At 47.5% G+C, this 25,228-nt stretch overlaps 1 protein-coding gene across 3 annotated transcripts; it reads left to right on the plus strand.

The window, feature by feature from the left end:
* Positions 1-24,617, plus strand: GDPD3 (glycerophosphodiester phosphodiesterase domain containing 3). Of its 3 annotated transcripts, XM_056533348.1 has the most exons (12): positions 1-81; positions 233-468; positions 3,619-3,782; positions 4,694-4,736; positions 13,188-13,323; positions 13,637-13,682; positions 13,783-13,901; positions 13,987-14,076; positions 19,060-19,193; positions 19,269-19,328; positions 19,496-19,547; positions 24,202-24,617. In XM_056533348.1, the coding sequence occupies exons 3-12, from the start codon at positions 3,644-3,646 to the stop codon at positions 24,391-24,393; spliced, it is 1,011 nt and encodes a 336-aa protein (XP_056389323.1). In that variant the 5' UTR covers positions 1-81; positions 233-468; positions 3,619-3,643; the 3' UTR covers positions 24,394-24,617. The 3 variants fall into 3 exon arrangements, with proteins under 3 accessions (XP_056389323.1, XP_056389325.1, XP_056389326.1); XM_056533350.1 differs by lacking the exon at positions 1-81 and having other exon boundaries at positions 139-468; XM_056533351.1 differs by lacking the exons at positions 1-81; positions 233-468 and adding an exon at positions 23,806-23,832 and having other exon boundaries at positions 3,505-3,782; positions 24,202-24,319.
* Positions 24,618-25,228: the final 611 nt, after the last annotated feature.

Genomic DNA, 25,228 nt, shown 5'->3' on the forward strand with positions numbered 1-25,228 from the left:
GTCGTATAGGGAATTAACCTCTTACCTGCCAGAGCGGCTGCAGCACAGTCAGGGATTAGAGGTCCCTCCATCAAGCAGCAGGTGAGTCTCCTACGAGATTAGACACGTGACACCGAGCTGTCATGCCAGGGGGCACAACCTGCACCCATCCCTGTGAGCAGCGGCCGCCAACCTTTATCTAAAACTGCTGATCGTCAGCTCTCTGTTTGCTGATTACAACATTCCCTTCCAGTCCGCAGAGCAGGTAGAAAGAGGGCGCAGCCCGGGGGGCAGGGTGCCAACTACTGAAAGGCTGCGGTGTCTACAGCGCACAGGGGGGACGAGGACTCGGTGCCCAAATACTGTCCTGTACGGCTAACCACTCCGTGCCAAGAGAGAAGATCCATCATCGGATACAGGTGTACAGATCGTGTGCCAAACCAGACGGGCAAAGACCGCGCCAGAACAGGAGTAGAGGCTGCGTGCCAGGTAAGGAGCAAATTACCTGCGGTGGGATGGGGACGGGAGGGCACTACTCTGTGCCAAAGAGATCGTATCTAAGCTAGAAGTGAGACAGATACATTTATCTAGGAGACGACCCAATATTTGTAGTAGACCAAGTGCCAGGAGAAGAAAGAGCAGTAGAAAGGTAAGGGTTAATGCCTTGTGCCATAGGAAGAGGAGACGTTGAGTACCAGGGCAGTGCCTGGAGGTATCATATGCCAGGAAAACATAAAACACTAACAGTTTAGATAAAAGAACGGAGAATACTTTGTAGGAGTAGTACAGGATGTAGTACAGGACACAGGACCGTTTCACGCTTCACCACTTCTTTCAGTGGCTGGAAGAAATGGTGAAAACGTGAAACGGTCCGTAGCCCTCAGTAGCTCAGTCAGTCTGGGCTGAATGCATTTCTCTCTGCCCCCTGGTGAGTTTTGTGGGTTGATTGAATAAGGGACTGAAGTTGTTAAAGGGATAAGTGCCGCTATGTATCTCCCTGTCTCTCACCAGACTTGGCTGTATACTAGCGTTGAATAGATATTATCCTGTGGCGGTAGAATAGATATTTCTTTGTAGCAGTAGAGTAGATATTTCTCTGTAGCAGTAGAATAGATATTACCCTGTGGCAGTAGAATAGATATTTCTTTGTAGCAGTAGAATGGATATTTCTCTGTAGCAGTAGAATAGATATTACCCTGTGGCAGTAGAATAGATATTATCCTGTAGCAGTAGAATAGATATTACCCTGTGGCAGTAGAATAGATATTATCCTGTGGCGGTAGAATAGATATTACCCTGTGGCAGTAGAATAGATATTATCCTGTGGCAGTAGAATAGATATTACCCTGTGGCAGTAGAATAGATATTACCCTGTGGCAGTAGAATAGATATTATCCTGTGGAAGTAGAATAGATATTATCCTGTGGCAGTAGAATAGATATTACCCTGTGGCGGTAGAATAGATATTACCCTGTGGCGGTAGAATAGATATTATCCTGTGGCAGTAGAATAGATATTATCCTGTGGCGGTAGAATAGATATTACCCTGTGGCAGTAGAATAGATATTACCCTGTGGCAGTAGAATAGATATTACCCTGTGGCAGTAGAATAGATATTACCCTATGGCAGTAGAATAGATATTACCCTGTGGCAGTAGAATAGATATTACCCTGTGGCAGTAGAATAGATATTACCCTGTGGCAGTAGAATAGATATTATCATGTGGCAGTAGAATAGATATTACCCTGTGGCAGTAGAATAGATATTACCCTGTGGCAGTAGAATAGATATTACCCTGTGGCAGTAGAATAGATATTACCCTGTGGCAGTAGAATAGATATTACCCTGTGGCAGTAGAATAGATATTACTCTGTGGCAGTAGAATAGATATTATCCTGTGGCGGTAGAATAGATATTACCCTGTGGCAGTAGAATAGATATTACCCTGTGGCAGTAGAATAGATATTATCCTGTAGCGGTAGAATAGATATTACCCTGTGGCGGTAGAATAGATATTACCCTGTGGCAGTAGAATAGATATTATCCTGTGGCAGTAGAATAGATATTACCCTGTGGCAGTAGAATAGATATTATCCTGTGGCAGTAGAATAGATATTACCCTGTGGCAGTAGAATAGATATTACCCTGTGGCGGTAGAATAGATATTATCCTGTGGCGGTAGAATAGATATTACCCTGTGGCAGTAGAATAGATATTACCCTGCTGCAGTAGAATAGATATTATCCTGTGGCAGTAGAATAGATATTATCCTGTGGCAGTAGAATAGATATTACCCTGTGGCAGTAGAATAGATATTATCCTGTGGCAGTAGAATAGATATTACTCAGTGGCAGTATAATAGATATTATCCTGTGGCAGAAGAATAGATATTACCCTGTGGCAGTAGAATAGATATTACCCTGTGGCAGTAGAATAGATATTACCCTGTGGCAGTAGAATAGATATTACCCTGTGGCAGTAGAATAGATATTACCCTGTGGCAGTAGAATAGATATTATCCTGTGGCAGTAGAATAGATATTACCCTGTGGAGGTAGAATAGATATTACCCTGTGGCAGTAGAATAGATATTACCCTGTGGCAGTAGAATAGATATTATCCTGTGGCAGTAGAATAGATATTACCCTGTGGAGGTAGAATAGATATTACCCTGTGGCGGTAGAATAGATATTACCCTGTGGCAGTAGAATAGATATTACCCTGTGGCAGTAGAATAGATATTACCCTGTGGCAGTAGAATAGATATTATCCTGTGGCAGTAGAATAGATATTACCCTGTGGCGGTAGAATAGATATTACCCTGTGGCGGTAGAATAGATATTATCCTGTGGCAGTAGAATAGATATTACCCTGTGGCAGTAGAATAGATATTACCCTGTGGCAGTAGAGTAGATATTACCCTGTGGCAGTAGAATAGATATTATCCTGTGGCAGTAGAATAGATATTATCCTGTGGCAGTAGAATAGATATTACCCTGTGGCGGTAGAATAGATATTATCCTGTGGCGGTAGAATAGATATTACCCTGTGGCGGTAGAATAGATATTACCCTGTGGCAGTAGAATAGATATTATCCTGTGGCGGTAGAATAGATATTACCCTGTGGCGGTAGAATAGATATTATCCTGTGGCAGTAGAATAGATATTACCCTGTGGCAGTAGAATAGATATTACCCTGTGGCAGTAGAGTAGATATTACCCTGTGGCAGTAGAATAGATATTATCCTGTGGCAGTAGAATAGATATTATCCTGTGGCAGTAGAATAGATATTACCCTGTGGCGGTAGAATAGATATTATCCTGTGGCGGTAGAATAGATATTACCCTGTGGCGGTAGAATAGATATTACCCTGTGGCAGTAGAATAGATATTACCCTGTGGCAGTAGAATAGATATTACCCTGTGGCAGTAGAATAGATATTATCCTGTGGCAGTAGAATAGATATTATCCTGTGGCAGTAGAATAGATATTACCCTGTGGCAGAACATTTCCTCTGATTATTTCTGGGCAGTGCCCATGGCAGACACATGAGGAGGCGGCATCTTCCCTCCTCCCAGCCTCTGTACCTTTCCTATCCTGCAATGTCTCCTGGTTCATGGTTTCCCTCTCCTCCTCAGGCCCTGCTCCCCGGCTCCTCACATCATGCTGCCCCCCTTATACTACCTGGTGCCCGTCCTGGGGGGCTATGCTGCAACCTCCTATTATTTGCTGAAGCATCCTCTCATCCTGCAGAAGAGGAAGAGACTGGCATTCCACTGCCGCCACATCTCCCACCGAGGGGGTAAGTCCTGGTACCACCTCAACATTTAACCCTTCATTATGGGGAGCAAATGTGTCCCCCCCAAACCTATAAATTGTGGGTGATGTAATAAATAGCAGTAGGTATATTATTATATTTATTATTATTATATTTATTATTATAATTATTATTATTATTATGTTTATTATATTTATTATTATATTTATTATTATTATGTTTATTATATTTATTATTATTATATTTATTATTATTATTATTATATTTATTATTATTATTATGTTTATTATATTTATTATTATATTTATTATTATGTTTATTATATTTATTATTTATTATTATTATTATTATATTTATTATTATTATTATTATTATGTTTATTATATTTATTATTATTATGTTTATTATATTTATTATTATTATTATGATTATTATTTTATTATATTGTTATTATATTTATTATTATTATTATTATATTTATTATTATTATTATGTTTATTATATTTATTATTATTATTATGTTTATTATATTTATTATTACATTTATTATTATTACGTTTATTATAATATTTATAATTATTATTATTATTATGTTTATTATTATAGGTGCATCAGGTGCATCCATGGTCACTTTGTTTAGAACTCTTAATTTCTCAGCCTTGTCTGTTTGCGGGAAAGCTGGGTGACAACCACTGAGGCTGCAGCCACAGCGCCCACAAGGCTGGGCACTCAGCTTTTTCAGAGTTCTGAATGGCAAGTCAGCCTGTTTTTGCTGCAGTCTGCTCAACTAGGGAGAAAGGGGGGATTGGGAAAGCTAGGAGGGATAGCCGCAATTTTTTTTGCAACTCACTTTCCCAGACTTCTGAATGGCAAATATGAAGTCACCAATCAGATGATGTGCAATGATGTAACCGTCTTATAACTTTGTCCTCCAGGAGCCGGAGAGAAGATTGAGAACACAATAGAGGCGTTTGAGAAGTAAGTGCAGCAATGTCCTGTAGGGGGCGGTGTTGTCCTGTAGGGGGCGGTGTTGTTCTGTAGGGGGCTGTGTTGTCCTGTAGGGGGCAGTGTTGTCCTGTAGGGGGCAGTGTTGTTCTGTAGGGGGCAGTGTTGTTCTGTAGGGGGCAGTGTTGTTCTGTGGGGGGCGGTGTTGTTCTGTAGGGGGCAGTGTTGTCCTGTAGGGGGCAGTGTTGTTCTGTGGGGGGCAGTGTTGTCCTGTAGGGGGCAGTGTTGTCCTGTAGGGGGCAGTGTTGTTCTGTAGGGGGCAGTGTTGTCCGGTAGGGGGCAGTGTTGTTCTGTAGGGGGCAGTGTTGTTCTGTAGGGGGCAGTGTTGTTCTGTGGGGGGCGGTGTTGTTCTGTAGGGGGCAGTGTTGTCCTGTAGGGGGCAGTGTTGTTCTGTGGGGGGCAGTGTTGTCCTGTAGGGGGCAGTGTTGTCCTGTAGGGGGCAGTGTTGTTCTGTAGGGGGCAGTGTTGTCCGGTAGGGGGCAGTGTTGTTCTGTAGGGGGCAGTGTTGTTCTGTAGGGGGCAGTGTTGTTCTGTAGGGGGCAGTGTTGTACTGTAGGGGGCAGTGTTGTTCTGTAGGGGGCGGTGTTGTCCTGTGGGGGGCAGTGTTGTTCTGTAGGGGGCAGTGTTGTACTGTGGGGGGCAGTGTTGTTCTGTAGGGGTCAGTGTTGTACTGTGGGGGGCAGTGTTGTTCTGTAGGGGGCAGCGTTGTTCTGTAGGGGGCAGTGTTGTTCTGTAGGGGGCAGTGTTGTTCTGTAGGGGGCAGTGTTGTCCTGTAGGGGGCAGTGTTGTTCTGTAGGGGGCAGTGTTGTTCTGTAGGGGGCAATGTTGTTCTGTAGGGGGCAGTGTTGTTCTGTAGGGGGCGGTGTTGTTCTGTAGGGGGCAGTGTTGTTCTGTAGGGGGCAGTGTTGTTCTGTAGGGGGCAGTGTTGTTCTGTAGGGGGCGGTGTTGTTCTGTAGGGGGAAGTGTTGTCCTGTAGGGGGCAGTGTTGTTCTGTAGGGGGCAGTGTTGTTCTGTAGGGGGCAGTGTTGTTCTGTAGGGGGCAGTGTTGTTCTGTGGGGGGGCAGTGTTGTTCTGTGGGGGGGCAGTGTTGTACTGTGGGGGGCAGTGTTGTACTGTGGGGGGCAGTGTTGTTCTGTAGGGGGCAGTGTTGTTCTGTAGGGGGCAGTGTTGTTCTGTAGGGGGCAGTGTTGTTCTGTAGGGGGCAGTGTTGTACTGTAGGGGGCAGTGTTGTACTGTAGGGGGCAGTGTTGTCCTAGGGGGCAGTGTTGTTCTGTGGGGGGCAGTGTTGTCCTGTGGGGGCAGTGTTGTTCTGTAGGGGGCAGTGTTGTTCTGTGGGGGGCAGTGTTGTACTGTAGGGGGCAGTGTTGTCCTGTAGGGGGCAGTGTTGTTCTGTAGGGGGCAGTGTTGTACTGTAGGGGACAGTGTTGTTCTGTAGGGGGCAGTGTTGTTCTGTAGGGGGCAGTGTTGTCCTGTAGGGGGCAGTGTTGTTCTGTAGGGGGCAGTGTTGTACTGTGGGGGGCAGTGTTGTTCTGTAGGGGGCAGTGTTGTTCTGTAGGGGGCAGTGTTGTACTGTGGGGGGCAGTGTTGTCCTGGGGGGCAGTGTTGTTCTGTAGGGGGCAGTGTTGTACTATGGGGGGCGGTGTTGTTCTGTAGGGGGCAGTGTTGTTCTGTAGGGGGCGGTGTTGTTCTGTAGGGGGCGGTGTTGTCCTGTAGGGGGCGGTGTTGTCCTGTAGGGGGCGGTGTTGTTCTGTAGGGGGAAGTGTTGTCCTGTAGGGGGCAGTGTTGTTCTGTAGGGGGCAGTGTTGTCCTGTAGGGGGCAGTGTTGTCCTGTAGGGGGCGGTGTTGTTCTGGGGGGCAGTGTTGTCCTGTAGGGGGCAGTGTTGTTCTGTGGGGGGCGGTGTTGTTCTGTAGGGGGCAGTGTTGTTCTGTAGGGGGCGGTGTTGTTCTGTAGGGGGCAGTGTTGTTCTGTAGGGGGCAGTGTTGTTCTGTGGGGGGGCAGTGTTGTTCTGTGGGGGGGCAGTGTTGTCCTGTAGGGGGCAGTGTTGTCCTGTAGGGGGCAGTGTTGTTCTGTAGGGGGCAGTGTTGTTCTGTAGGGGGCAGTGTTGTTCTGTAGGGGGCAGTGTTGTTCTGTAGGGGGCAGCGTTGTTCTGTAGGGGGCAGCGTTGTCCTGTAGGGGGCAGTGTTGTTCTGTAGGGGGCAGTGTTGTACTGTGGGGGGCAGTGTTGTTCTGTAGGGGGCAGTGTTGTCCTGTAGGGGGCAGTGTTGTCCTGTAGGGGGCGGTGTTGTTCTGGGGGGCAGTGTTGTCCTGTAGGGGGCAGTGTTGTTCTGTGGGGGGCGGTGTTGTTCTGTAGGGGGCAGTGTTGTCCTGTAGGGGGCAGTGTTGTTCTGTAGGGGGCGGTGTTGTTCTGTAGGGGGCAGTGTTGTTCTGTAGGGGGCAGTGTTGTACTGTAGGGGCAGTGTTGTTCTGTAGGGGGCAGTGTTGTCCTGTAGGGGGCAGTGTTGTTCTGTAGGGGGCGGTGTTGTTCTGTAGGGGGCGGTGTTGTTCTGTAGGGGGGCAGTGTTGTCCTGTAGGGGGCAGTGTTGTTCTGTGGGGGGCGGTGTTGTTCTGTAGGGGGCAGTGTTGTTCTGTAGGGGGCAGTGTTGTACTGTAGGGGGCAGTGTTGTTCTGTAGGGGGCAGTGTTGTTCTGTAGGGGGCAGTGTTGTTCTGTAGGGGGCAGTGTTGTTCTGTAGGGGGCAGTGTTGTACTGTGGGGGGCGGTGTTGTCCTGTAGGGGGCAGTGTTGTTCTGTAGGGGGCAGTGTTGTTCTGTAGGGGGCGGTGTTGTTCTGTAGGGGGCGGTGTTGTTCTGTAGGGGGCAGTGTTGTCCTGTGGGGGGCAGGGTTGTTCTGTAGGGGGCAGTGTTGTTCTGTAGGGGGCGGTGTTGTTCTGTAGGGGGCAGTGTTGTTCTGTAGGGGGCGGTGTTGTACTGTAGGGGGCGGTGTTGTTCTGTAGGGGGCAGTGTTGTTCTGTAGGGGGCAGTGTTGTCCTGTAGGGGGCAGTGTTGTCCTGTAGGGGGCGGTGTTGTTCTGTAGGGGGCGGTGTTGTTCTGTAGGGGGCGGTGTTGTCCTGTAGGGGGCGGTGTTGTCCTGTAGGGGGCGGTGTTGTTCTGTAGGGGGCAGTGTTGTACTGTAGGGGGCAGTGTTGTTCTGTAGGGGGCAGTGTTGTTCTGTAGGGGGCAGTGTTGTCCTAGGGGGCAGTGTTGTTCTGTAGGGGGCAGTGTTGTTCTGTAGGGGGCAGTGTTGTTCTGTAGGGGGCAGTGTTGTCCTAGGGGGCAGTGTTGTTCTGTAGGGGGCAGTGTTGTTCTGTAGGGGGCAGCGTTGTTCTGTAGGGGGAAGTGTTGTCCTGGGGGGCAGTGTTGTACTGTAGGGGGCAGTGTTGTCCTGTAGGGGGCAGTGTTGTTCTGTAGGGGGCAGTGTTGTTCTGTAGGGGGCAGTGTTGTCCTAGGGGGCAGTGTTGTTCTGTAGGGGGCAGTGTTGTTCTGTAGGGGGCAGTGTTGTCCTGTAGGGGGCGGTGTTGTTCTGTAGGTGGCAGTGTTGTCCTGGGGGGCAGTGTTGTTCTGTAGGGGGCAGTGTTGTACTGTGGGGGGCGGTATTGTTCTGTAGGGGGCAGTGTTGTTCTGTAGGGGGCGGTGTTGTCCTGTAGGGGGCAGTGTTGTCCTGTAGGGGGCGGTGTTGTCCTGTAGGGGGCGGTGTTGTCCTGTAGGGGGCGGTGTTGTTCTGTAGGGGGCGGTGTTATCCTGTAGGGGGCGGTGTTGTCCTGTAGGGGGCGGTGTTGTACTGTAGGGGGCGGTGTTGTTCTGTAGGGGGCGGTGTTGTTCTGTAGGGGGCGGTGTTGTCCTGTAGGGGGCGGTGTTGTCCTGTAGGGGGCGGTGTTGTCCTGTAGGGGGCGGTGTTGTTCTGTAGGGGGCGGTGTTGTTCTGTAGTGGGCGGTGTTGTTCTGTAGGGGGCTGTGTTGTTCTGTAGGGGGCGGTGTTGTCCTGTAGGGGGCGGTGTTGTCCTGTAGGGGGCGGTGTTGTCCTGTAGGGGGCTGTGTTGTCCTGTAGGGGGCGGTGTTGTTCTGTAGGGGGCAGTGTTGTTCTGTAGGGGGCGGTGTTGTTCTGTAGGGGGCGGCGTTGTTCTGTAGGGGGCAGTGTTGTTCTGTAGGGGGCAGTGTTGTTCTGTAAGGGGCAGTGTTGTTCTGTAGGGGGCAGTGTTGTTCTGTAGGGGGCAGTGTTGTCCTGTAGGGGGCGGTGTTGTTCTGTAGGGGGCGGTGTTATCCTGTAGGGGGCGGTGTTGTCCTGTAGGGGGCGGTGTTGTACTGTAGGGGGCGGTGTTGTTCTGTAGGGGGCGGTGTTGTTCTGTAGGGGGCGGTGTTGTCCTGTAGGGGGCGGTGTTGTCCTGTAGGGGGCGGTGTTGTCCTGTAGGGGGCGGTGTTGTTCTGTAGGGGGCGGTGTTGTTCTGTAGTGGGCGGTGTTGTTCTGTAGGGGGCTGTGTTGTTCTGTAGGGGGCGGTGTTGTCCTGTAGGGGGCGGTGTTGTCCTGTAGGGGGCGGTGTTGTCCTATAGGGGGCTGTGTTGTCCTGTAGGGGGCTGTGTTGTCCTGTAGGGGGCGGTGTTGTTCTGTAGGGGGCAGTGTTGTTCTGTAGGGGCGGTGTTGTTCTGTAGGGGGCGGCGTTGTTCTGTAGGGGGCAGTGTTGTTCTGTAGGGGGCAGTGTTGTTCTGTAAGGGGCAGTGTTGTTCTGTAGGGGGCAATGTTGTTCTGTAGGGGGCAGTGTTGTCCTGTAGGGGGCGGTGTTGTCCTGTAGGGGGCGGTGTTGTTCTGTAGGGGGCTGTGTTGTTCTGTGGGGGGCAGTGTTGTCCTGTAGGGGGCAGTGTTGTTCTGTAGGGGGCAGTGTTGTCCTAGGGGGCAGTGTTGTCCTAGGGGGCAGTGTTGTCCTAGGGGGCAGTGTTGTTCTGTAGGGGGCAGTGTTGTACTGTAGGGGGCAGTGTTGTTCTGTAGGGGGCAGTGTTGTCCTGTAGGGGGCAGTGTTGTTCTGTAGGGGGCAGTGTTGTCCTGTAGGGGGCAGCGTTGTCCTGTAGGGGGCAGCGTTGTCCTGTAGGGGGCAGCGTTGTCCTGTAGGGGGCAGCGTTGTTCTGTAGGGGGCAGCGTTGTTCTGTGGGGGGCAGTGTTGTTCTGTAGGGGGCAGTGTTGTTCTGTAGGGGGCGGTGTTGTTCTGTAGGGGGAAGTGTTGTCCTGTAGGGGGCAGGGTTGTCCTGTAGGGGGCAGCGTTGTCCTGTAGGGGGCAGCGTTGTTCTGTAGGGGGCAGTGTTGTTCTGTGGGGGGCAGTGTTGTTCTGTAGGGGGCAGTGTTGTTCTGTAGGGGGCGGTGTTGTTCTGTAGGGGGAAGTGTTGTCCTGTAGGGGGCAGCGTTGTTCTGTAGGGGGCAGCGTTGTTCTGTAGGGGGCAGTGTTGTTCTGTGGGGGGCAGTGTTGTTCTGTAGGGGGCAGTGTTGTTCTGTAGGGGGCGGTGTTGTTCTGTAGGGGGAAGTGTTGTCCTGTAGGGGGCAGTGTTGTTCTGTAGGGGGCAGTGTTGTTCTGTAGGGGGCAATGTTGTCCTGTAGGGGGCAGTGTTGTTCTGTGGGGGGGGGGCAGTGTTGTCCTGTAGGGGGCAGTGTTGTTCTGTAGGGGGCAGTGTTGTTCTGTAGGGGGCAGTGTTATTCTGTAGAGGGCAGTGTTGTCCTGTAGGGGGCAGTGTTGTTCTGTAGGGGGAAGTGTTGTCCTGGGGGGCGGTGTTGTTCTGTAGGGGGCAGTGTTGTTCTGTAGGGGGCAGTGTTGTTCTGTAGGGGGAAGTGTTGTCCTGGGGGGCGGTGTTGTTCTGTAGGGGGCGGTGTTGTTCTGTAGGGGGAAGTGTTGTCCTGTAGGGGGCAGTGTTGTTCTGTAGGGGGCGGTGTTGTTCTGTAGGGGGAAGTGTTGTCCTGTAGGGGGCAGTGTTGTTCTGTAGGGGGCAGTGTTGTTCTGTAGGGGGCAGTGTTGTTCTGTAGGGGGCAATGTTGTCCTGTAGGGGGCAGTGTTGTTCTGTGGGGGGGCAGTGTTGTCCTGTAGGGGGCAGTGTTGTCCTGTAGGGGGCAGTGTTGTCCTGTAGGGGGCAGTGTTGTTCTGTAAGGGGCAGCGTTGTTCTGTAGGGGGCAGCGTTGTCCTGTAGGGGGCAGTGTTGTCCTGTAGGGGGCAGTGTTGTTCTGTAGGGGGCAGTGTTGTACTGTGGGGGGCAGTGTTGTCCTGTAGGGGGCAGTGTTGTTCTGTAGGGGGCAGCGTTGTTCTGTGGGGGGCAGTGTTGTTCTGTAGGGGACAGTGTTGTTCTGTAGGGGGCAGTGTTGTCCTGTAGGGGGCAGTGTTGTACTGTGGGCGGCAGTGTTGTTCTGTAGGGGGCAGTGTTGTTCTGTAGGGGGCAGTGTTGTTCTGTAGGGGGCAGTGTTGTTCTTTAGGGGGCAGTGTTGTCCTGTAGGGGGCAGTGTTGTTCTGTAGGGGGCAGTGTTGTACTGTGGGGGGCAGTGTTGTTCTGTAGGGGGCGGTGTTGTTCTGTGGGGGGCAGTGTTGTCCTGGGGGGCAGTGTTGTTCTGTGGGGGGCAGTGTTGTTCTGTGGGGGGCAGTGTTGTTCTGTAGGGGGCAGCGCTGTCCTGTAGGGGGCAGCGTTGTTCTGTAGGGGGCAATGTTGTTCTGTGGGGGGCAGTGTTGTCCTGGGGGGCAGTGTTGTTCTGTGGGGGGCAGTGTTGTTCTGTGGGGGGAAGTGTTGTTCTGTAGGGGGCAGTGTTGTTCTGTAGGGGGCAGTGTTGTTCTGTAGGGGGCAGTGTTGTTCTGTAGGGGGCAGTGTTGTCCTGTAGGGGGCAGTGTTGTCCTGCAGGGGGCAGCGTTGTTCTGTAGGGGGCAGCGTTGTTCTGTAGGGGGCAGTGTTGTTCTGTAGGGGGCAGTGTTGTTCTGTAGGGGGCAGCGTTGTTCTGTAGGGGGCAGTGTTGTTCTGTAGGGGGCAGTGTTGTTCTGTAGGGGGCAGTGTTGTTCTGTGGGGGGCAGTGTTGTTCTGTAGGGGGAAGTGTTGTACTGGGGGGCAGTGTTGTTCTGTAGGGGGCAGTGTTGTACTGTGGGGGACAGTGTTGTTCTGTAGGGGGCAGTGTTGTCCTGTAGGGGGCGGTGTTGTTCTGTAGGGGGCGGTGTTGTTCTGGGGGGCAGTGTTGTCCTCTAGGGGGCAGTGTTGTTCTGTAGGGGGCAGTGTTGTTCTGTAGGGGGCAGTGTTGTTCTGTAGGGGGCAGTGTTGTTCTGTAGGGGGCAGTGTTGTACTGTGGGGGGCAGTGTTGTTCTGTAGGGGGCGGTGTTGTTCTGTAGGGGGCGGTGTTGTTCTGTAGGGGGGCAGTGTTGTCCTGTAGGGGGCAGTGTTGTTCTGTGGGGGGCGGTGTTGTTCTGTAGGGGGCAGTGTTGTTCTGTAGGGGGCAGTGTTGTACTGTAGGGGGCAGTGTTGTTCTGTAGGGGGCAGTGTTGTTCTGTAGGGGGCAGTGTTGTTCTGTAGGGGGCAGTGTTGTTCTGTAGGGGGCAGTGTTGTTCTGTAGGGGGCAGTGTTGTACTGTGGGGGGCGGTGTTGTCCTGTAGGGGGCGGTGTTGTTCTGTAGGGGGCAGTGTTGTACTGTAGGGGGCAGTGTTGTACTGTAGGGGGCGGTGTTGTCCTGTAGGGGGCAGTGTTGTACTGTAGGGGGCGGTGTTGTTCTGTAGGGGGCAGTGTTGTACTGTAGGGGGCAGTGTTGTTCTGTGGGGGGCACTGTTGTTCTGTGGGGTATAGATTTGTTCTGTGGGGTATAGATTTGTTCTGTGGGGTATAGATTTATTCTTTGGGGTATAGATTTGTTCTGTGGGGTACAGATTTGTTCTGTGGGGTATAGATTTGTTCTCTGGAGTACAGCATTGTTCTGTGGGGTATAGATTTGTTCTGTGGGGTATAGATTTATTCTTTTGGGGTACAGCATTGTTCTGTGGGGTATAGATTTGTTCTGTGGGGTATAGATTTGTTCTGTGGGGTACAGCATTGTTCCAGTGGTCTCTGTCAAAGTGAAACCTGAGCTGTGATTGGTTGTTATGGGTGAAATCTCAGCCGCATTGCCCATAGCAACCAAATCCATTCCCAGGCTACATTTTCCAAAGGGCCTATGAGAAATGAAAGCTGCGATCTGATTGGTTGCCAAGGGCAACACCTTATCACCTACTGCAAGTACACTCCATCTGCTGCAAATCTACCACTCCCAGCATCCCCCTAACAGACTGAAGCATGCTGGGAGTTGTAGTTCTGCAACATCCGGAGAGCCACAAATTGGGAAACATCGATCCAGACTATGATTGTATGATGTCTGAGCCGCACCGTACGGGTCACTGCGACATATTCCTCTCATTGCAGCGCCGTCGCCCATCACACCGACCTCCTGGAGCTGGACTGTCACATGACCAAAGATGGCCGCGTCGTTGTGTCGCATGATGGCAATCTATTAAGGCAGACGGGACACAATGTCAACATACAAGACGTCACATACGAGGTAATATCACGAGCTAATACATCTCACAGCTGAGGGTTTGCTACAATTTATTAAATCTAGACAATCCTCTCAGACTGTGTTTCCCAACTGGTGTGCCTCCTGCTGTTGCAAAACTACAACTCCCAGCATGCCCGGACAGCCTTTGGCTGTCCGGGCATGCTGGGAGTTGTGGTTTTGCAATGGCCCAATGCATCCTGGTTATGAAGCACTGCTGAAATGCAAAAAATTTGTTACAATGTGTCAGTGCAGGAGGACACAAATCTCTTTATATTGGAATATATATTAATTTTTTAAAATTTTTGTTGGTCCCTAGGAGCTGCCGCGGTATAAGGAGTCTCTGGAGGTCACCTTCTTCCCAGGTAGGTTGGGGTTGAGGATCGGCCTCCGTGGTGTCGTAGAACTATAAGTCCCAGCGCACACTCTGTACCTTGTTGTCTATCACTGTATGGGGTGTCGCAGGTCACATGTCGACGGGCACAGACCACCGAATCCCGCTGCTGGAGGAGGTCTTCCAGAGATTCCCCGGTAAACCCATCAATGTGGAGATTAAGGAGGACAGCGACGAGCTGATAAAGAAGGTAAGTGCGGAGCGGGGCTGCGTACAGTGAGCGGTGACCTCTTGTGTGACCTCGCCCCAGTGATTTCCCCGTCTTTGTGTCATAGGTATCGGAGCTGGTAAAAAGGTACCAGCGCGTGGACAGGACCATCTGGGCCAGCACCAGCGACAGAGTCATGAAGAAATGTCGGAAAGAGGTAACAGGAATGTGGCCTGAGATCAGACTGTAATACTACTACTCACCACACTGTGTGTACTACTACTTCATCATCATCCTCTGTACTACCACTACTCACTGCAGTGTATACTACTACTACTCACCACACTGTGTCTACTACTACTCATCATCCTCCTCTGTACTACCACTACTCACTGCGGTGTATGCTACTACTCACCACACTGTGTCTACTACTACTCCATCATCCTCCTCTGTACTACCACTACTGACTGCGGTGTATGCTACTACTCACCACACTGTGTATACTACTACTACTCACCACACTGTGTGTACTACTACTCCATCATCCTCCTCTGTACTACCACTACTCACTGCAGTGTATACTACTACTATTCACCACACTGTGTATACTACTACTCCATCATCCTCCTCTGTACTACCACTACTCACTGCGGTGTATGCTACTACTCACCACACTGTGTATACTACTACTACTCACCACACTGTGTGTACTACTACTTCATCATCCTCCTCTGTACTACCACTACTCACTGTAGTGTATACTACTACTACTCACCACACTGTGTGTACTACTACTCATCATCCTCCTCTGTACTACCACTACTCACTGTAGTGTATACTACTACTACTCACCACACTGTGTGTACTACTACTCATCATCCTCCTCTGTACTACCACTACTCACTGTAGTGTATACTACTACTACTCACCACACTGTGTGTACTACTACTCCATCATCCTCCTCTGTACTACCACTACTCACTGTAGTGTATACTACTACTACTCACCACACTGTGTGTACTACTACTCATCATCCTCCTCTGTACTACCACTACTCACTGCAGTGTATACTACTACTACTCACCACACTGTGTCTACTACTACTCCATCATCCTCCTCTGTACTACCACTACTCACTTCAGTGTATACTACTACTACTCACCACACTGTGTGTACTACTACTCATCATCCTCCTCTGTACTACCACTACTCACTGCAGTGTATACTACTACTACTCACCACACTGTGTGTACTACTACTCATCATCATCCTCTGTACTACCACTACTCACTTCAGTGTATACTACTACTACTACTCACCACACTGTGTCTACTACTACTCCATCATCCTCCTCTGTACTACCACTACTCACTGCAGTGTATACTACTACTACTCACATCACTGTGTGTACTACTACTACTACTCACCACACTGTGTGTACTACTACTCCATCATCATCCTCTGTACTACCACTACTTACTGCAGTGTATACTACTACTCACCACACTGTGTGTACTACTACTCCATCATCCTCTGTACTACCACTACTCACTGCAGTGTATACTACTACTACTACTCACCACACTGTGTATACTACTACTCCATCCTCCTCCTCTGTACTACCATTACTTACTGCAGTGTATACTACTACTACTCACCACACTGTGTGTACTACTACTCCATCATCATCATCCTCTGTACTACCACTACTCACTCCAGTGTATACTACTACTCACCACACTGTGTGTTCTACTACTCCATCATCATCCTCTGTACTACCACTACTCACTCCAGTGTATACTACTACTCACCACACTGTGTGTACTACTACTCATCATCATCCTCTGTACTACCACTACTCACTGCAATGTATACTACTACTAACCACACTGTGTGTACTACTACTCCATCCTCCTCCTCTGTACTACCACTACTCACTGCAGTGTATACTACTACTACTCACTACACTGTTTCTACTACTACTCCATCATCTTCCTCTTCAATACCACTACTTACTGCAGTGTATAATACTACTACTCACCACACTGTGTGCACTACTACTTCATCATCATCCTCTGTACTACCACTACTCACTGCAGTGTATACTACTACTACTCACCACACTGTGTGTACTACTACTCCATCGTCCTCCTCTGTACTACCACTACTCACTGCAGTGTATACTACTACTCACCACACTGTGTATACTACTACCCAATCCTCCTCCTCTGTACTACCACTACTCACTGCGGTGTATGCTACTACTCACCACACTGTGAATACTACTACTACTCACCACACTGTGTATACTACTACTCCATCATCCTCCTCTGTACTACCACTACTCACTGTGGTGTATGCTACTACTCACCACACCTTGTGTACTACTACTACTCACCACACTGTGTATACTACTACTCCATCATCCTCCTCTGTACTACCACTACTCACTGTGGTGTATGCTACTACTCACCACACTGTGTGTACTACTACTACTCACCACACTGTGTATACTACTACTCCATCCTCCTCCTCTGTACTACCACTACTCACTGCGGTGTATGCTACTACTCACCACACTGTGTATACTACTACTCACCACACTGTGTATACTACTACTCCATCCTCCTCCTCTGTACTACCACTACTCACTGCGGTGTATGCTACTACTCACCACACTGTGTATACTACTACTCCATCCTCCTCCTCTGTACTACCACTACTCACTGCGGTGTATACTACTACTCACCACACTGTGTGTACTACTACTACTCACCACACTGTGTATACTACTACTCCATCATCCTGCACTATACTACCACTACTCACTAAGGTGTATACTACTACTACTCACCACACTGTGTGTACTACTACTCCATCATCATCCTCTGTACTACCACTACTACATGTGGTGTATGCTACTACTCACCACACTTTGTATACTACTACTCCATCATCCTCCTCTGTACTACCACTACTCACTGCGGTGTATACTACTACTCACCACACTGTGTGTACTACTACTACTCACCACACTGTGTATACTACTACTCCATCATCCTGCACTATACTACCACTACTCACTGCAGTGTATACTACTACTCACCACACTGTGTGTACTACTACTACTCACCACACTGTGTATACTACTACTCCATCATCCTGCACTATACTACCACTACTCACTGCAGTGTATACTACTACTCCATCATCTTCTACTGTACTACCACTACTCACTGCAGTCTATACTACTACTGCTCTATCCTTCTCTGCTGTACTACCACTGCTATGTGTACTACTCCATCATCATCCTCGGTACTACCCCTATACTATCATACTCTATTCTCCTCCTCTGTACTTTTATTACCTCTATCCTCCTCCTGTGCACTATAACAACTCTCTCATCCCTGTATCTACAGTTACTACTACTCCATCCTCCTCCTATGAACTACTAATATTCTCTCATCCCTTTATCTACTACTTCTCCATCATCCTTCTCTGTACTACCACTACCGTCTCATCCCTTTATCTACTACTACTCCATCATCCTTCTCTGTACTACCACTACCGTCTAATCCCTTTATCTACTACTACTCCATCATCCTTCTCTGTACTACCACTACCGTCTAATCCCTTTATCTACTACTACTCCATCATCCTTCTCTGTACTACCACTACTGTCTAATCCCTTTATCTACTACTACTCCATCATCCTTCTCTGTACTACCACTACCGTCTAATCCCTTTATCTACTACTACTCCATCATCCTTCTCTGTACTACCACTACCGTCTCATCCCTTTATCTACTACTACTCCATCATCCTTCTCTGTACTACCACTATCGTCTAATCCCTTTATCTACTACTTCTCCATCATCCTTCTCTGTACTACCACTACTGTCTAATCCCTTTATCTACTACTACTCCATCATCCTTCTCTGTACTACCACTGCCGTCTAATCCCTTTATCTACTACTTCTCCATCATCCTTCTCTGTACTACCACTACCGTCTCGTCCTTTTATCTACTACTACTCCATCATCCTTCTCTGTACTACCACTACCGTCTCATCCCTTTATCTACTACTACTCCATCATCCTTCTCTGTACTACCACTACCGTCTCATCCCTTTATCTACTACTACTCCATCATCCTTCTCTGTACAACCACTATCGTCTAATCCCTTTATCTACTACTTCTCCATCATCCTTCTCTGTACTACCACTACTGTCTAATCCCTTTATCTACTACTACTCCATCATCCTTCTCTGTACTACCACTGCCGTCTAATCCCTTTATCTACTACTTCTCCATCATCCTTCTCTGTACTACCACTACCGTCTCATCCCTTTATCTACTACTATTCCATCATCCTTCTCTGTACTACCACTACCGTCTAATTCCTTTATCTACTACTATTCCATCATCCTTCTCTGTACTACCACTACCGTCTAATCCCTTTTTCTACTACTACTCCATCATCCTTCTCTCTACTACCACTACCGTCTAATCCCTTTATCTACTACTTCTCCATCATCATCCTCTGTACTACCACTACCGTCTAATCCCTTTATCTACTACTACTCCATCATCCTTCTCTGTACTACCACTACCGTCTCATCCCTTTATCTACTACTACTCCATCATCATCCTCTGTACTACCACTATCGTCTAATCCCTTTATCTACTACTTCTCCATCATCCTTCTCTGTACTACCACTACCGTCTCATCCCTTTATCTACTACTACTCCATCATCCTTCTCTGTACTACCACTATCGTCTAATCCCTTTATCTACTACTACTCCATCATCCTTCTCTGTACTACCACTACCGTCTAATCCCTTTATCTACTACTTCTCCATCATCATCCTCTGTACTACCACTACTCTGTCATCTCCTCAGCGACAATCTTATTTCCTCTCTACTACTATTCCATCATCTCCTCTCTCCGTAGTCCTTCTCCAATATGTCCTTCTGTGCCGCTACCTCTACTTCATCAGCTTTGTCTGTACTACTGTTATTTTTACTACTACTACCCTCATCTTCCTGTCCCGCTTTTGCTCCTTTATCCCCTTTCTCTTTGCTGTTGTATATTTGAACACTCACTGTGCACATTATGGTGCTATATAAGTACAGGTAGTGTCTAATGAAACTTTTACTACTACTACTCTCATCATCTTCGACCTATTTCCTATCAGAATCCACAGATGCCGTTCATGTTCACTCCACGCCGGGGGATCTTCGTCCTCCTCCTCTATTACACAGGGCTGCTGCCGTTCGTGGATTTACCGGAGTCTGTGGTGGAGACATACATGCCGTCCATTATAAACAGGTGGGTGTATGTTATACACAGGCTGGGGGCGGGTCATTGCTGTATACAGAGGTCTCACTCTCTGTCTCTCTATAGGACGTATTTTCCAAAAAGCTCTTTGATGAGGAATCGCTTCCTGGTCTATCTGCAGGACAAGTAAGTGCAGAGCGGAGCCGTAGCGGTTCTTTAAGGGGAACTCCACACTGCAGCACATGTTACAGCTCCCACAATGCACTGCTGTCTAACTGCGGAGCCGTACAATATAATATGATTACAATACACTGTATCATTATATTATATTACATGACTTGTTTCCCTCACAGGCTGATGGTGAGGAGGAGTCTGTTCCAGCATCTCCAGGCCAGAGGCATCCAGGTAACATTATCATACATGGGATATCCCAGAGCGGCCATGTAATGTACGGAATACTCTGGATCGGTCCTATGATGTGGACCAGTTATGTAATGTGTGTATTGGAACTAAACCAAAAAAGGGAGGGAAAAAAGCAAATAGGACATAATGTCACCAAACTCCAAAATTGGACTGGACAAAATTATTGGCCCCTTAACTTAATATTTGGTTGCACACCCTTTGGAAAAAATAACTGAGATCAGTGTCTTCCTATAACCATCAATAAGCTTCTTACACCTCTCAGCCGGAATGTTGGACCACTCTCCCTTTACAAACTGCTCCAGGTCTCTTATTGGACGGCGCCTTTTCCCAACAGTAATTATAAGATCTCTCCACAGGTGATCAATGGGATTTAGATCTGGACTCATTGCTGACACTTCAGAACTCTCCAGCACTTTGTTGTCATCCATTTCTGGGGCTTTTTGATGTATGTTTGGGGTCATTGTCCTGCTGGAAGACCCAAGATCTCGAACACAAACCCAGCTTTCTGACACTGGGCTGTACAGTGCGACCCAAAATCCATTGGTAATCCTCAGATTTCATGATGTCTTGTACACATTCAAGGCCCCCAGTGCCAGAGGCAGCAAAACAACCCAAAACATCACTGACCTCCCCCATATGTCACTGTAGGTTCTGTGTCCTTTTCTTTGTAGGCCTCATTACGTTTTCGGTAAACAGTAGAATGATTTGCTTTACCAAAAAGCTCTATCTTGGTCTCATCTGTCCACAAGACGATTTCCCAGAAGGATTTTGGTTACTCAAGTTCATTTTGGTAAAATGAACAAAATGTCTTGCTTTTTTCTGTCTCTGTGTCAGCAGTGGGGTCCTCCTGGGTCTCCTCCATAGCGGGGTCCTCCTGGGTCTCCTCCATAGCGGGGTCCTCCTGGGCCTCCTCCATAGTGGGGTCCTCCTGGGTCTCCTCCATAGCGGGGTCCTCCTGGGTCTCCTCCATAGCGGGGTCCTCCTGGGTCTCCTCCATAGCGGGGTCCTCCTGGGTCTCCTCCATAGTGGGGTCCTCTTGGGTCTCCTCCATAGTGAGGTCCTCCTGGGTCTCCTCCATAGTGAGGTCCTCCGGGGTTTCCTCCATAGTGGGGTCCTCCTGGGTCTCCTCCATAGTGGGGTCCTCCTGGGTCTCCTCCATAGCGGGGTCCTCCTGGGTCTCCTCCATAGCAGGGTCCTCCTGGGTCTCCTCCATAGTGGGGTACTCCTGGGTCTCCTCCATAGTGGAGTTCTCCCGGGTCTCCTCCATAGTGGGGTCCTCCTGGGTCTCCTCCATAGTGGGGTCCTCCTGGGTCTCCTCCATAGTGGGGTCCTCCTGGGTCTCCTCCATAGTGGGGTCCTCCTGGGTCTCCTCCATAGCATTTCATTTAAATGTCGACTGATAGTTAACGCTGACACTGATGCTCCCTGAGCCTGCAGGACAGCTTGAATATCTTTGGAACTTGTTTGGGGCTGCTTATCCACCATCCGGACTATCCTGCATTGACACCTTTCATCAGTTTTTCTCTTCCGCCCACGCCCAGGGAGATTATGTACAGCGCCATGGGTTGTAAACGTCTTGATAATGTTGCGCACTGTGGACAAAGGAAAATCTAGATCTCTGGAGATGGACTTGTAACCTGGAGATTGTTGATATTTTTCCACAATTTTGGTTCCCAAGTCCTCAGACAGTTCTCTTCTCCTCTTTGTGTTGTCCATGCTTAGTGTGGCACACACAGACACACAACGCAAAGTCTAAGTGAACTTCTCTCCTTTTTATCTGCTTTCAGGTGTGATTTTTATATTGCCCACACCTGTTACTTGCCCCAGGTGAGTATAAAGGAACATCACATGCTTGGAACAATCTTATTTATCCACAATTTTGAAAGGGGGCCAATAATTGTATCCAGACCATTGTTGGAGTTTGGTGACATTATGTCCAATTTGCTTTTTTTGCTCCTTTTTTGGTTTAGTTCCAATACACACAAAGGGAATAAACATGTGTATAGCAAAACCTGTGTTACTGCAATATATATATATACAGAGGAGAGGAGATCTATATATATAAACAGAGGAGAGGAGATCTATATATATATACAGAGGAGAGGAGATCTATATATATACAGAGGAGAGGAGATATATATATATATATATATACACACAAAGGGAATAAACATGTGTATAGCAAAACCTGTGTTACTGCAATATATATATATACAGAGGAGAGGAGATCTATATATATATATACAGAGGAGAGGAGATCTATATATATAAACAGAGGAGAGGAGATCTATATATATATACAGAGGAGAGGAGATCTATATATATATACAGAGGAGAGGAGATATATATATATATATATATATATACACACAAAGGGAATAAACATGTGTATAGCAAAACCTGTGTTACTGCAATCCTTTCCTGTGAGAAATACTTCATTTTCTAGAAAAATTTCAGGGGTGCCAACATTTACGGCAATGACTGTATATGATTCCCACACCAATCATATAATGTATAGAATAATCCATACCAATTATATACTGCATATGTGATACTTCAGACCAGTTATGTAATGTATATGTTACTCACACCAAGCATATAATGAGATACTTCGGAACGTTTATGTAATGTTTGTAATACTATGAACTACACCCTGTTCCAAAATATTATGCAAAAGTGTCACAAATGATTAAATATTTCTTTTTTTTCCGTTTAACTCATGGATACATTGTGTCTCTTTTGATCACTGAAAACAATCTCGGACACCTGTCATAGCCCCGCCCCCTCATGATGTCGTTATGTCATAGTCCCGCCCCCTCATGATGTCACGCCCTGCCCCCTCAATGCAAGTCTATGGGAGGGGGCGTGACTGCCGTCACGCCCCCTCCCATAGACTTGCACTGAGGGGGCGGGGCATGACATCACTGACTCTGGCATTTGGAACAGTTTGCTCCAAACGCTGAGCAGCAGAGTACCCCTTTAAGCCGAGCACCATTTTCAAGCAATATGGGGAAGAAAAAGGATCTCTCTGCTGCCGAAAGAGTGAAATAGTTCAATGCCTTGGACTAGATATGAAAACATTACATATTTCATGAAAACTTAAGCGTGATCATCGCACTGTTAAGAGATTTGTGGTTTATTCAGAGCTTCTTTTAAGGAAGATTTCTGCCAGATCTATGCATCGGATCAAGAGAGCAGCTGGTAAAATACCATTACATAGCAGCAAACAGATATTTGAAGCTGCTGGTGCCTCTGGAGTCCCACGGACATCAAGGTGTAGAGTCCTCCAGAGTCTTGCAACTGTGCATAATCCTTCTATTTGGCCACCACTAACCAATGCTCACAAACAGAAACGGCTGCATTGGGCAGAAAAATACATGAAGACTAATTTTCAAACAGTCCTGTTCACTGATGAGTGCCGTGCAACCCTGGATGGTCCAAATGGATGGAGTAGTGGATGGTTGGTGGATTGCCACCCTGTTCCAACATGGCTGCGATGTCAGCAAGGCGGTGGTGGAGTCATGGGAGTAGAGCTGGTCGGCCCTTTTAGGGATCCCGAAAGTGTAAAAAATGACCTCTGCAAAGTATGTGGAGTTTCTGACTGAACACTTACTTCCCTGGTACAGAAGTAAGAACTATGCTTTCCGTAATAAAATCATCTTCATGCATGACAATGCACCATCTCATGCTGCAAAGAATACCTGTACCTGCTATGGGGATAAAATGAGAGAAAGTCATGGTGTGACCCCCATCCTCCCCTGACCTCAATCCTATTGAGAACCTTTGGACCATCCTCAAGCAAAAGATCTTTGAGGGTGGGAGGCAGTTTACATCCAAACAGCAGCTCTGGGAGGCTTTTCTGACATCTTGCAAACAAATTCAGGCAGAAACTGTCCAAAATCTCACAAGTTCAATGAATACAAGAAATGTGAAGCTGCTATCAAATCAGGGTCCTATGTTACAATGTAATGAGACTTTTCAGTAAATGCTGCAAACACAACAAATGACAATTTTCAGTTCTTTACAACCTACAAAGTGAAACTTACGGTAAATAATAATTTGGAACAGTGCATTGTAAGTTTATGTTTAAAAAAAATCCTGTTATCATTAGGAGGTTTGTTCAATACAATTTGAATTGTTCTCTTAATAGTTGATAACATGAGAATTATGCTGACTATTATTTTTCATCAGTTTGTTAAGTAAAAAATACAAATATAATTTGCATAATAATTTGAAACAGGGTGAAGTTATATGAGACTCCAGACCGGTAATATAATCTATACAATACTTCAGACAGGTCATGTTTGTGATGTGTGTATATATATATATATATATATATATATATTCTCATGTATCATGTATGTGATGTGTATATATATGTATATTATCATGTATGTGATGTGTGTATATATTCTCATGTATCATGTATGTGATGTGTATATATATATATATTCTCATGTATCATGTATGTGATGTATATATATATATACGTATATTATCATGTATGTGATGTGTGTATATATATATATATATATATATATATATATATATTCTCATGTATCATGTATGTGATGTGTGTATTTATATATATATATATATATATATTCTCATGTATCATGTATTGCTCCCCCTGCAGGTTTACCTCTGGGTGCTGAACCAGGACACAGATTTCCGTCGAGCCTTTGATTGTGGTGTCACCGGCGTTATGACTGACTACCCTTCTAAGCTTCATACCTTCCTGCAGGAATATGAGGGGGGGCAGAGGACTCAGGGGGTAGATGCCCAGGACACGGCATCAGGAGACGACCAGCAGAGGACGCACATGTGAGCCCAAGACTCCTGTATATAAACCTATAGGGACGTCTGATCATGTGATCCCAGGACTCCTGTATATAAACCTATATGGACGTCTGATCATGTGAGCGCAGGACTCCTGTATATAAACCTATAGGGACGTCTGATCATGTGAACCCAGGACTCCTGTATATAAACCTATATGGACGTCTGATCATGTGAGCACAGGACTCCTATATATAAACCTATAGGGACGTCTGATCATGTGAACCCAGGACTCCTGTATATAAACCTATATGGACGTCTGATCATGTGAGCCCAGGACTCCTGTATATAAACCTATATGGATGTCTGATCATGTGAGCCCAGGACTCCTGTATATAAACCTATATGGACGTCTGATCATGTGAGCGCAGAACTCCTGTGTATAAACCTATAGGGACGTCTGATCATGTGAGCGCAGAACTCCTGTATATAAACCTATAGGGACGTCTGATCATGTGAGCGCAGAACTCCTGTATATAAACCTATATGGACGTCTGATCATGTGAGCCCAGGACTCCTGTATATAAACCTATAGGGACGTCTGATCATGTGAGCGCAGAACTCCTGTGTATAAACCTATAGGGACGTCTGATCATGTGAGCGCAGAACTCCTGTATATAAACCTATAGGGACGTCTGATCATGTGAGCCCAGGACTCCTGTATATAAACCTATAGGGACGTCTGATCATGTGAGCCCAGGACTCCTGTATATAAACCTATAGGGACGTCTGATCATGTGAGCGCAGGACTCCTGTATATAAACCTATAGGGACGTCTGATCATGTGAGCCCAGGACTCCTGTATTTAAACCTATATGGACGTC

This window comes from Hyla sarda, chromosome 8 (genome assembly GCF_029499605.1).
Source record: "Hyla sarda isolate aHylSar1 chromosome 8, aHylSar1.hap1, whole genome shotgun sequence".
NCBI classification, from domain to species: domain Eukaryota; kingdom Metazoa; phylum Chordata; class Amphibia; order Anura; family Hylidae; genus Hyla; species Hyla sarda.

What these genes read in the sequence shown, in the direction of transcription:
- GDPD3 (XM_056533348.1), top strand. Translation starts at nt 3,644, where the DNA reads ATGCTGCCCCCCTTATACTACCTGGTGCCCGTCCTGGGGGGCTATGCT. An exon ending in TGAAGAAATGTCGGAAAGAG is followed by an intron (nt 14,077 to 19,059) that starts GTAACAGGAATG and finishes ATTTCCTATCAG; the next exon opens with AATCCACAGATGCCGTTCAT. An exon ending in TCCAGGCCAGAGGCATCCAG is followed by an intron (nt 19,548 to 24,201) that starts GTAACATTATCA and finishes CTCCCCCTGCAG; the next exon opens with GTTTACCTCTGGGTGCTGAA.